This window comes from Prunus persica, chromosome G1 (genome assembly GCF_000346465.2).
Source record: "Prunus persica cultivar Lovell chromosome G1, Prunus_persica_NCBIv2, whole genome shotgun sequence".
NCBI lineage: Eukaryota > Viridiplantae > Streptophyta > Magnoliopsida > Rosales > Rosaceae > Prunus > Prunus persica.
The window spans coordinates 28,840,993-28,854,166 of NC_034009.1; the positions used below are offsets into that span (position 1 = coordinate 28,840,993).

The 13,174-nt window shown below is 36.9% G+C and overlaps 3 protein-coding genes across 3 annotated transcripts; 1 reads left to right on the forward strand and 2 right to left on the reverse strand.

Annotated features, from left to right (window-relative positions):
• Positions 3,463-7,192, forward strand: LOC18793829 (probable 6-phosphogluconolactonase 1). Its single transcript, XM_007222131.2, has 4 exons — positions 3,463-3,584; positions 4,200-4,391; positions 4,474-4,609; positions 6,214-7,192. Exons 2-4 carry the CDS (start codon positions 4,222-4,224, stop codon positions 6,703-6,705), a joined length of 798 nt encoding a protein of 265 aa, XP_007222193.1. The 5' UTR covers positions 3,463-3,584; positions 4,200-4,221; the 3' UTR covers positions 6,706-7,192.
• LOC18788703 (fructokinase-like 2, chloroplastic) lies at positions 7,744-10,975 on the reverse strand. Its single transcript, XM_007222858.2, has 5 exons — positions 10,790-10,975; positions 10,156-10,448; positions 9,435-10,072; positions 8,788-9,259; positions 7,744-8,203 (listed from the first exon to the last, which is right to left on the reverse strand). Exons 1-5 carry the CDS (start codon positions 10,828-10,830, stop codon positions 7,980-7,982), a joined length of 1,668 nt encoding a protein of 555 aa, XP_007222920.1. The 5' UTR covers positions 10,831-10,975; the 3' UTR covers positions 7,744-7,979.
• Positions 11,281-12,773, reverse strand: LOC18789388 (peptidyl-prolyl cis-trans isomerase E). Its single transcript, XM_007223526.2, has 2 exons — positions 12,322-12,773; positions 11,281-11,650 (listed from the first exon to the last, which is right to left on the reverse strand). Exons 1-2 carry the CDS (start codon positions 12,623-12,625, stop codon positions 11,436-11,438), a joined length of 519 nt encoding a protein of 172 aa, XP_007223588.1. The 5' UTR covers positions 12,626-12,773; the 3' UTR covers positions 11,281-11,435.

Sequence of the window (13,174 nt, forward strand, 5' to 3'; positions counted from 1 at the left end):
ACACCAACTGCCTTTTCAGCTCAACACTGAGATTGGCAATCTACCTATTTTCAGGTTGATGGGTTCTAAGACCAAACAAACAAACATAATCAAACAATTAATGTCATAGATGTTGGTTGATTGTATGACCAGCCAATTGAGAAAGGGTCTAAATTGACATTGATTGGATATCCAGCTAAACTTTACCTTATTTTTCAGTATCCTACAGCCTAGAAGAAACTAGGACATGCATGGAGGCAATGACAATAAATTTAGAATTGGAGCAAATCCAAGTTAGAATATTTTAGTACGCATTTGTTATACACCACTTGATTCACACAAGTTGCTAGACTTTGTTCAAATTCAATGACTTGTATTACTATTGGTGTAAAATAATCAAAGATACCAATTTGCGATATAAAAGTTTACTTTGAAAGGTGGGAAGAGCAAAATTTGGTGAAGTTACATTCCCCACACGTTACTCGTTTATCTTAATTTTCCCCACATAAGGCATCTCATCAATCATTTCAACGGCCAATTTCAAGTGAGTTTGTGTTAATGTTGTTGCTTTCAGCCATAACCACATTGACTGCTACTTTGTTGGCTTTTTGACAAAATGGAAAACAGCTTCTTAGTTCCTTGTAAACTTGAAAACCGTAGGCTGAAATGTTGATGGAAAAGTACAGCATGAGAAGAAACAATTAGGAGATGATTTTGAAAGGGAAGCCTCAGATTGTCATTCAATAATGCATCTGCATAAAAAGAAAAGTACTTCATTTTGTACTCCAAGTTTTGTGGGGGTAGGGATCGATTAGGACCGCCAATGTCCTGAAACTTTGAGCTTTTGTGAAACTATGTTTAGTCAAAAACAACGGTCTAGAAAAGCTAATTGCCCTCAATATAGAGCATTAGTTAGGACCACCAATCCATTGAACACATAGATGATTTGTAATAACTGATTGCATGCAATGTTATTGCAGAGAAGTTATGACTTGTAGAAAACTAATACAAGTGGTAAAAGAAAAAGAAAAGAAATGAAATAATCGTTGTATGGTCAATTTCATCGTCCATCCTTTTCAATGGTTCAATAATTGTTGAGGAGAGGTACAAAATGAAGGAAGTCTAATGAGCTCTCATTAAGGATGACGAAATTTCCATTAAAGAATGAAGCTAAAGAGCACGTACATAAGACCATTAAAAAAAAGACTAGATCAACTTGGAGAAACAGTAAATTGCAGTGTCATTACAGAAAGGAAAAAAAATTATGCCTTCATTTTATAATAAAAGTGGTAAAAGTTGAGGAGTTGCTCTCAGAAGAAACTAAGTGGCATTTGGGAGCAGCATTATGAGAGGTGTTTGTTTCTTTGTCAAACAGTCAAAGTTATAAGCAACAGAGTGAAGTGAAGTGAAGATGTCAGCCAAGCCATGGTTCATGGCGCTTGCTTCTCCCCAAAAGGAGTAAACAATGTAAGAAGACCCCATCAGTGTGTGTCAGGCTTTTGTAATGCTAAAGATTCTTGAAACTGGGGTAGGAGGGAGGGAGGAAGTCTTGATTTGTCATGATGGTGGGGGCTTTGATTTGTTGTTAGAGGCTTTTATACTTTTTACTTGAATAACTTCTTCTGCCACTTTTTCTGATTTTGATAGCATGAGATTCCAAACCTCTCTTGTGTTTCATCATCATTTTATTTATTTATATGGTGTATTTACTTGTGAAAATTGTGGTGGTAGAGGTTGGAGAAAATGATGGCTGACATAATATTTTCAGTATAAACACCATGAAAGATGACATAAAGCTGGTTTATATGATTAAGGAAAGCCCCCTAGGAGAGAAACTGTCATGCAACGGGGATACTACTTTTTGCTATCTCCGGCTAATAACACAATAATATGTGGGATAATTTTTTCACGTGTCATTGTGTTATTAGCTAAGAATAACGAAACAGTGCTATCCCCATTACAAGAAAGTTTTTTTCCCCATGAGATTGAAATGCCATGACCACTTTCAAGTAAAAGATGGAGTAACAAATTAAAGTGCTTGAATTCCAGTGATCTTAGATTGGTTCTTTCAATTAGTTGATCAATTGGTGTGATTGATGTGCTTGAATTGCAGCAAATCAAGGAAATGAGGAGTGAGATAAAGAAAAAGTTCATTGCACTTGTTAAAGCCCACCCATAGAAAATTGCTCACTTGTATTCTCAAGTACAAACCACCCCATGTTGGTGGATGATCAATATGTGGGATCAAGGAGGTGATGGGTAGAGGGTAAAACACATAATAGTGCACAAACATATAAAAGTGTACAAATAGCTGCTTTTGAAGAGACAAAGAAAAAGAAATTTAAAAAGCATGTGCAAAGCAAACAAAAATAAATCAGGAAGGAAATATTTTTTGGTTTGTTTTATTATTGGCTTGTAGGAGATTTGACCTTCTTACAATTCTGAGAAGAAAAATACCACCAAGTCAATACTTAGTTGGTAGATAACAAAGATGTATGAAACACAAGAAAGAAAGAAAAACATTTACACCCACCTTTTTTTAAAGTTATAATGAAAGTACAATCACTTGTTTTTTTTTTTTTTTTTTCTTAAATCCATATGATAGGAAAATTCAATATTTATGGGAACTATGTTCCTAACCTAGCAATATATTTAAAAGCTAAAGATAGTTTGGTATTTACACATTAAGGAAAAGAAGACACTACCATTACCATAGAGTAAAATGTAAGGCTGGAAATGTTGGTAGAGAGAAATTAAATCCCATAACCCTAAATGGATATCTTGGAAAATGTTCTGTTTTTGGCTTTTAGCCTTAAAAGACAAAATTACTAGAGGTACATTTATTTAATTATTATTAATATTTTTTGGAATATCAACTCAAATTGACTATGCATTAAAACAAAAACAAAAACAAAATGACTTTTATCTATTTATTATTCACTTTTGTTGTTGCTTGTGTCTCTTCCCTTCATTAAGCAGAGAATCTAGGATACATGGATTTTCTGTTCCTCTGTAAAAGAATAGAAAGCGAGAGAGAGAATCGGGTGTTTTTTACTTTTTTGATTTTCATCTTCTTTCTATCGGATTTTATCCGTTTACTTTGAAGAGAGAGGTGTATTTGTATGTGCGTTTTGTCACGATCATTGGATGCACGTGGAAGCCCATAAGGTAAAGGGAGACTTTGGAAAAGCCCAAAGGAGAGAGAAAATTTTTAAAAGAAGCCAAAATAGACAAAATTGCCCTTATTTTTTTTTTGATTTCCTAAGGAATCCTTTACATTTGCATGTCTTTGGTTTGAAAGTTGAGAGGTTTTTCTGTCTTTTTTGAAAAAGCTTTGGCTTTTTCCAAAAGTGAAAGTTTTTTTTATGGATAAAACCTAAATTTACTTAAGGTAAATTCCTTTTCAACTTCTAGTGAAGTTTTTATTATAATCAGTAAATAGATTTTAGAGTTGTAATGTGATGATACTATAAATATATTATATTATAATTTCGTGTTGATACCCATCTTCCACCTTCGTCAGTTTCTTACTTCTGTGCCACCACCTCTCTCTTTCTTCGTCCTCCTTCTTCTTCTTCTTCTTCTTTTTCTTCCTTTTCTTCTCTGTAAGCATCTGTTTCTTCTTTCCTTGTTCTTATTATGCCTTTCACTGCTGTTTGTTGCAGTTTCAGTAATCTTAGATTGCATGGCATTATGTATTTCTTTTATGTTAATAATCTTTGTGTTTTCTAAGTTGCTTGCTGTAATGGGATGTGAGTTTTTTATTCTTTTGTGATCTGGGTATGCCTGCTTTTTCTGTGAAATTCATAAATTTAGTAGCTTTATGGGTTTGTTCCCTTTGATCTTCAGATTACGATCATCATAAACTTTGGTTTTATCGCAGTGTTGAACTCAATTAAGACTCCAAGCGCACAGTGATTGTTTTTTAGTAATTATGTTTGATGAGCCCTGATGTTATATGAAATTCATCCGAATTATGAATTTTGTGGACTGTAAATGATAAAGATTTTTAATCCCCTAAGGTAATTCAATGCCCATTAGCTGCAAGTGGACGGCTATATCATGTTTACTCTTCTGACAAATAATTGAAAACTTTCTGTTGCCCAGATGGTTGTTATATAGTTTTGCCTGATCTTCCTTTTTGGCTAAAAATTTAAAGGTAACGTTGCGTTTATTCTTTTTATTCTGTCTAAATTTTGATCCTTTTCTTGTCGCAATAGTGCTGTTAAACTTGTTGGAAGCATGTCTCTTTCCGGAGGTCACAAAGATAGAGAGTTGAGAGTTCATGAAAGTTTGGATGAGCTTAGCACTGATTTGGCAGACTACATTGCTGAACTATCAGAGGCATCAGTGAAGGAGCGGGGTGTATTTGCAATTGCTTTATCTGGTGGTTCTCTCATTGGCTTAATGGGGTATCCATGCTTTCCTTTCCACATCTGGTTTCTCAGTTTTATGTTTTTTTGTGTTAATGTGTATTTTTTGATGGAAAAACAGGAAACTCTGCGAAGCTCCTTATAACAAGACTGTAGACTGGGCCAAATGGTATATATTTTGGGCTGACGAGCGTGTTGTGGCAAAAAACCATGATGATAGCAATTACAAGCTTGCAAAGGATCGCCTTTTGTCTAAGGTTTGTATGGCTATTCTTCTGTCTTTTATACTTTCCCAGCCTATTGTAGGCTGTATTTTGTTCTTGAAGTAACTGAGTCGAAGGAAAGAACCTTGCTTTCAACTTGATGCCTTTCTTATTTCCAATCTTTCTCTCCTTCAAAAAACCAAATGATGGGATGAACCTTGAAGCAGTTCTTCCTCCTTTACTCTCTAACCCTGTTCACATTCCATCCTTATTTTGGTCCGTTCTGTTTGCTCAATTATGCTACTTTATGTGTGTCAACTCCTTACACACTGATGAGCTGCGCTGTGATGTAGTACCCAACAATTGTGAACTGTATCTAAACTGCTTATCAAACTTATCCAGTCAAGTTTCTTGTATAACGAGACTCTCTATCTGTTGCTGATTTCTGTAGTTTCACTAAATCTCCATATCACTTTTGGAACTACGCCATGTATTGCAGCCATCTTCTGGTGCAGCTATTCAAGTTTGTTTGGTCATTTATTGCATCTTAAACACCAATCTATTTCATAGCTACTACAGTAAACCTTCCTTTTAATGGAACTGTTTGGTAAGATGGATGTTTATCTGTTTTTAAAGGCTTGAAACATATGTGTTTAACTGATCCTAAATAGCTTTAACTGTGCTTTACTTGGGGTTGAATGCAGATTCCTTTTTCACCCTTCTGCCCATCTAGGACTATCGTGATAGATCTTTCACCTTTCTTCTCATGCTCTTGACATTTCCAGCTTGAAGCTTGTTACCACTGCATTAGTCTTTGTTGCCCAAGACAAAGCCATCTTGGGTGACTTTTCCTCACCTTGTAGTGGATTGTTACCGTCTAATGATCCCAATCTAAGGAAATGATATATGATGAAGAATAAGATTATTTGTTCAGTATCTAGGCTGAATTAGTAGAGAAGCTTGAAAGATTGTAAAAGGAAAGCCTTTTGCAAAGAGTTTTGATGGTGCAGAGGCACTACTATTGATAGAGTGCAACTTCTGAACCGTATGACATTTTATTTCATTTTGCCTTACTTTAGTCATGATGTGATGCGTTCTACCATTGTCATTAATGAATCTTGCTGTTTTAAATGGGATTACACATTTTATCTCTCGCCTAAGGTAGGGAAGAGGAATCACCTCTATATTTTTAATACAAACTTCTCTAGTTGAATTTCACTAGGAAGTCTGTAATAGAGGCGGTTTGTTGCCTTGCATTTTTTAATATGGAATATATTACATACAGTAAGTAGTTAATCTAGTGTCATGTTATAGTTAATCAAGCTATATAAGCTGCACCCCTTTTTATTATTCTGTGGCCATCATCTGCATACTGACGTGCACTTTAGCTGATTGCTGAAAGCCATCAGGACTATATTGCTAGTTTTGTGCACATAATATCCTTTATTATTAGAGAACAGATGGACTCAAACTTATTACAATCTTCTGTGGATGGTGTATTAGTATATTGGAACTGAAAAGTTATGAAGTTTGCCTTTTTCTTTCATTGAAAAGCTTTTAGTTGTGAATGGTGGCTAGATCATTGCAGTGTTTATTTTGATTTTGGTAAATTTTGGTCGTCCATTATGCTCATACTCATTTTCATATCATGTTTGCAGGTCCCTATAATTCCCAGTCATGTGCATTCTATTAATGACACAGTGTCAGCAGAGGAGGCTGCTGATGATTATGAGTTTGTCATTCGTCAGTTGGTGAAATCTCGTGTGATCAGTGTGTCTGATATAAGTGACTGCCCCAAATTTGATCTCATCCTCCTGGGAATGGGGCCTGATGGCCATGTTGCCTCGCTATTCCCTAACCACTCGGCACTTGAGGAGAAAGATGAATGGGTAACTTTTATAACTGATTCCCCCAAGCCTCCACCTGAGCGAATCACATTCACTTTGCCTGTCATCAACTCGGCATCCAATGTAGCTATAGTCGCGACCGGTGACAGCAAAGCAGAGGCTGTGCACCTGGCAGTCGATGACGTGGGATCTGACTCCCCATCAGTGCCGGCAGGGGTTGCCCAGCCACTGAAAGGAAAGTTGGTGTGGTTTTTGGATAAGGCAGCTGCCTCAAAACTTGAGGGTTCCCAATTTTCTGCATAGGGTCGAAATCTCATCATGTCCAAGTGTATGTTTGTATGTAGTGGAGGGATTCAACACCTGTGATTCTATTTCGTTTTCGTTAGCCACCTTTTGTTCAAGCTTTTGGGCTAATCTCCCCATTTTGCCTTGCCTTCCTCTCTAGTTTAGTGGGGTTTGGAGAAGTGTGATTACTATCCTTTTGTAAGAAGAGGTCAATAAAGTTGGGGTCTTAATGCAAAAGCCATTTCTGGTTCTATTTGCTTATAGGAATGGCTCAAGGTCGATGGATGATGTTCTCATTGGTAAACCAACCCATGGACATTTTGAAGAGTAGCCTATTCATATTCAGCAATGGTCTTGTTTTTTGGCCCCCTGGTGCTCTGTAATTTTCTCTTCTTTCGGTTCTCAATTTTTGGTCAATATCTCCATACAAATGGACCATAGAGGGCATTATTTATATTAATTAAGAAGCAAGGGCCCCACCCAAATGATGATTATATTGTTCTTATTTGCTCTTGAGCTCTTAAACATAACATCTTGAACATCTCAGAGAGGAATTAGACAAGATCAAAGGTTTTTCTGATATTATATTATATTTTGTTTATTAAAGAAAAACTTGAAAGTTGTCATAATGTGCATTCTTTTTTCTTGAGGACTGTTGGATCAGTCTAGCAAAATTGGGTATACGTGTGGGTTACCACAACTTCTGAGCTTGTAATAATTGTTTGTCTTACGAAATGATAATCTCTGGATGGAATATTGATCTGTCCCTCTCATAAAAAACCAATCTGGTTTATATAAAATCCCTCACACTGTTGGTGCAGTTCTTAGCATGACTTGAGCTGCATATCTCAACAATTTGGACCACACATTTTAAATAATCCTGCTTAATTCTTTTATTTTTATTTGTTTTTTGATAATACAAAGTTGCTTAACCCTACCCCTCATCAACTACGCATAATTAATTAATGAAAACTACTTAACATCTCCAATCTTTTTCTGAATAAAGTGACATAGGGAAGCGTGTGGAATGCATACTCTACTTGGATAAGATTAGGATGATATAAAATGTTCCCAGTCTCCATAAAATATTTCACTTCTGTGACAAAAAAAAACAAGAAAAAAGACATTGAAAAGGGCCTGGACAGTTTGGATTATAAATGCTACATGACTACATTAGTTCACTCTACAAGAAAAGTAAACCTTTTGGCCCTGTGTAATCTTGAGGTCTACAAACAACACAATAAAATTCTATTTATCAATGGAAACTGCAAACTGCAAACACAACCTGGATTTCAACTTACACTCTCTAGTGTGCGATATTCCATTTCTGTTAGAGACCTTATACCATCTGGATCAGGAACCACTTCTTCCGTATCCTCTTTAGGAGGGAAGCCGCGTTCTCGCCCGAGCAACCATTGATCAATGACCCCACAATCAATTGCATACTTGATTGTGTGCTCCAAATATTCTTTATCAGTAATAAGATGTGGTTGAACTGTCAACATTCTCATGAGAGCTGAAAAGAAGTCACGAAAAAAAAAAAAAAACACTTAGGAAAACTGGAAATTTGTCTAAAATGATATAATTAGTGCCTTCTTTAAACACTAGGAGCTCATAAAATTGGGAGATATACATTTAAGATTATAGAAGTGATGCTATATCTTAATGACAAGAATATGATTATATGCATCAATGAATTTCTGCATAATGCTATCCACTAAGAAGAGAAAACGACAGGTTCTTTAGTTCAATTACTGTGTGCAACGGAAACTTGACAGGACTTACCCTAAACCAATAGCTGGAATCTAAATCTTACAAAACAGCACTTATTTAAAGAATAAGCCCGCCAGGGACTTGAGGCTTGTATCTACATTTCTTGACTGAGCCACCACTATCCCCAGAAAGAGAATAACTATAATGGACCACTACAGGCTTCTCCTGAGCACTAGAGGCACAATAAATGGTTCTTATTTAGGAGTTCTGGCAGTTGTCACCTAAATGCAGGGCCAAGCAGGCCCTACTCTCATGGTGAAAGCACTAGTAGATATAATCATTAGAAAAAATAAAAAATCAATAGATATGCAGATCACAAGAGTGTACCCGCCACAATGCCATCTCCAGATGCTGACATATCAGACGTGAAAGGAGTAATAGGAGGATCCTCCATCCCATTAATAGCACCATGGTGCTCCTTTGTGTAGTAGTGAATCTTAGAAGTCCCATTTGTCACAAACAAAACCTTAAGATTTTCATGCCAAACCGGTGCAACCACTTCTGGTGTATGATGGACAAATTTTGATCTGTCATTATTTTTGGTGTCAAATTCCTCAGAGGGCTGGATCCCACAAATAAACTCAAGCTCTTGCTTGGTAACCTCAATAATATCAGCAAGGTTCCACACTTGCTGTATGAACAACTTTGTTTCTTCGCAAGAATGCCATAGTGGTAATGGAAGGTTTACATCATAGAAAATAACTCCTCCTAATTTCTTCGAAATCTTGATTGCTTGCAGTGTAGTTGATCTCATATTTTGATCAAGCATAGAATGCGTGCTGAAGTAAAACATCTTTGCCTGCACCACAGATTGTTAAAAGCCATCCATGACTTCTCTAATCATAGAAGTAACTAAGAATCTAAAGTTTACACACTCAGTGAAATAAATTTAGATAATGTCTAATGGCTTTTGTTTTAAATTCAATGATGATTAAATCAAAACAAACTGATTAAATGGGACTCAAAGCTTTTACCTCCTTCAGCACATCAATGTTGATCTCCGACTTTGATAAAGAATCCTCAGCACAGGGTTTGACACAAGTCAATCTCAAGCGAGCCCTTTTACCGATCTTCATCTGTGATACTGCAGTTGCCCTTTTACTATCAATGCGAACAGAACGAGTTTGAACATTGTTGACATTCATATAATATAGCATGGCCTGACCATATTCATCATCCCCAAGTTTTCCCATGAAAGCAACCTTGCCACCCAAGCTTGCAAGAGCAATTGCAACACTGCCTGCAGATCCCCCAGGAGACCTAATAAATTTTTCAGGAGCCCATAATGCATCTTTCTTTCTTTCATGTATTTCATAATCTATAAGTCTGTTGGCTGGCCTTCCTGAGGGCACAAAAGCATGTTGTGCAGCCCCAAAGCAACAAACAAGAGGAGGCCAATCATAAGTATAGCTAATATCCTCTCCCTCATCTATTTCCAATTCTATGTCTTCCGTATTCTCATCCTTCATATCCACAGTGAATGTAAACTCCTCAGGCTCACTAAGTTCAGCTTCACTAACCTGCTCCTCAACATCATCTTTCTTCTTAGTTTTTCTCCTCCGTACCTTCTTCTCAGTTTGTTCTTCCTCCGTGCTTGTAGACGCAGATGCCGCTAGATAAATTAAATTGCAGGTTTAGCACATACAAGATAGATTTTTAAGTAACAAGACCTAAAAGAGCAATAAGGAGGACTACCTTTCCTACGAGTTCTTCCACGCGGTTTCTTGGTATCTTCACTAGATGCAGAAATGATGCTTTCCTCACTTGAAGCATCTGTTTCGGCTATTGTTTTCTTTCGAGTTCGTTTGGGAGTCCTAGATGTGTTTTTCTTCACAACAACCTCATCTTCATTGGATGCCTCTACAGCTGAGTTCTCTGAGTTAATCTTTTTAGGGACAGCAGCAAGGCCCCGCTTTTTACTATGTAATCTAAGACCCTGAAGCTGCACAAAGTTCAGTGACGGGCTATTGGGCCAATCCAAATGGCACCTGCAAATTTTAATAAACAAGTTGACTATCACAACCATTACCATTCATTTGGTAATTGAGCTGAAGGAAGTGTAAGAAAAAAAAATTCTTTGACGAAGACTATGAAGTGCAATTAATAATTGTAGGGTTTTAGAGGTTTAAGAAAATTCTAGTTTTTTCATGCCTTTTACCTTAAAATCCATCAAGAAAACTCTACAATTATCCAAACCCAGAAAAGGTTTCTCATTTTTTTCATTTCTGCTCAGTTGGGATAACCATTTGAATTAAGGAGCAAAGGAACCACGTGGTTCTAAATGAAAATACTAGATTTTCAACAGAGAGATAGAGGAGAGAAAGAGAACCTGGGTAAGAGGAGAAAGTGAGTGAAAGAAAGAGATGCCATCGACAGAGCTACCAAGAGCTCAACTTCTTCGTTGCCCAAGTAATTCCAACTATTGCTAGTATTAGGCCATGAGAGAAGTGATAAGTGTGCGGGTTTGAAGGGTTGCAAACTTAAAAGTGTCTTCACTGTCAGTAAACAAGTCCAAAGAGCTTAGCGGGAGAGGAAATAGGTAATAGGATGAGAACTTTGCACGTGCGTAGGGCGTGCAGGTATGAAAGCCAAACGGCGCCGTATCGTTCCTAATAATTAGGCTCCAGGCATCTTTGGACCATTTTGTTCTCCAACTTGTCCTATTGCTTCCATGTCTGAATATCTGTTTAACGTTGGATCGCAGTTGATTTAAGGAACTGTATCTAACTTAAATCCTCTTCTACTAACACACATAATAAACACACGGAAACCATGAATAACAAACACCTCACACAAACAAAAAAACCTTTCAACGGTTTTACCCAAAAAAAAAGGGCAATCCATCATCTATAAGAAATTAAGAATCTGGTATTTGTTTCGTTAGCAAAGTTTTACAAGAGAGCTTGACAAATTACAAGGATTTGATGGAAACAAACACATTTTTCTCTCCTAATTTTCACTTGGGGGCAGTGGAACTAGTCATTCTGTTTCAAAACCTCTGCTTCAGCCCTTGCCATGGGGTCATCCTTCATCTCGATTTCCTCTTCTTTTTCCCCCTCTCGATCCTCTGTCTTCTTTTTCCTGTGTAACTCTTCCGCAGCCTGCATGGCAGCCCGGTTCTCGGCCTGCATACGCTGCATTTCCTCTTCTTGTTGCTGCCTCTCAAACCATGTGTCTGCATCTGCCCAGACTGTAATAGAACAGGAACATAAGTTATTAATTAAATTTCAAGCTTGATTGCAAATGCAGCTTACCTTCAAAGAAAGAAGGATTTTAAGTAATTCTAGTTCAGTGCAAGATCAAGTGAACTTTTGCTCAAAGATGCTATTTAACTGTTTCTAATTCAATCTTATCCATCTTTTTCTATCAACCTCAACTATATACACTTAAGAGTTGCATTCTTCTGTTGTTGCCTAATTTTCATAACTTCAACGAAAGTTACTTCTAGCACATTAACGTACAAATTTCCTTTACCAACCATAACCAATAATAGTAGGAAATTCCCAGAGCTTATCAACGACTCTAAGAAGAAACACCTAAGCCTATTTGACTGCATCATACCCAAACTGAATCCTAAAACCCTAAACCCCAAAAGTAGTAAACAAGAACAAACAAACCCATACACACTTAATAACAAGAACAACCAAACCCAACAGAGCATCAATCACAAACCCTAACCAAAATTCACACCAAGACTAAGAAATCAAACACCCAATTAATCAATCAACCAAACCCATCTAAACAAATCAAGCAACAATCAAATCTACAAACACATACACAAAATAAATAAGAATTTTTTATTATAATAACAATAATAATGTAAAGAGAGGAGGAGGAGGAGTAAAAGGAAAAAGGACGTACTGGGCTGAGCGGCCCAACCCTGTTCACCACCCTTGATTTTCTCTGGGAGGGCATAATTGACGGTGAGGACACGGCCGTAGAGCTCGGCGCCGTCCATATTGTCCATGGCGGAGGATGCATCCTCTCTCTCCAAGAATGTGACGAAGCCAAAAGACCGGTGCTTCTGTGTGGCTTGGTCCAGCGGCGTCTTCACGTCCTTGATGTCCCCAAAGGGTATGAACGCCGCGTGCAGAATCGACTCGTTCACCTCCTCCGCCAACCCTCCTACATACAGCGTATTCTTCTGCACTGCTTGCTGCGCCATTCTCAAACCTCTGCAATTTCAGATTTTAGATTCACCTCTCTCCCTCTTCCTTCTTGTTCCTCCTGCTTCTTTTCGATTTTCAGTTGGGCCTCTATGCGTCTATATATGAGAGAGAGCTTACAGGGGGTGTATTTAATTAAGAATTTTAAATAATATAAAAAAGTTTTGTGGTATTTTATTAAGATTATTGGAATTTTGAAAAGAAAGTGACCAAATCAAATGGTATTCAATTAAGACTTTAAACAAAGTAACAAAAAGTCTTACGGTATTCAAAATCTTGCTAATTTCAAAGAATTTTTTAAAATGTGGAATTATATGGAATTTTTTTATTAAGAAGTATAAATACCAAACTCTATCTCAGATAGGATTACCGTGGTATCTTTGTTTGAACGGAGAGAAGCTACATATTGAAGGTTGCAATGAGACCCCTATAAATCTTGCAAAATAATAAGAGCTAAATAAGGAAAATGTGGAAAATCCATTTGGTCCTTTTTTATATATGAGAAAATCCATTTCATCCATTCAAATCTTATAAATTCTATGATATAA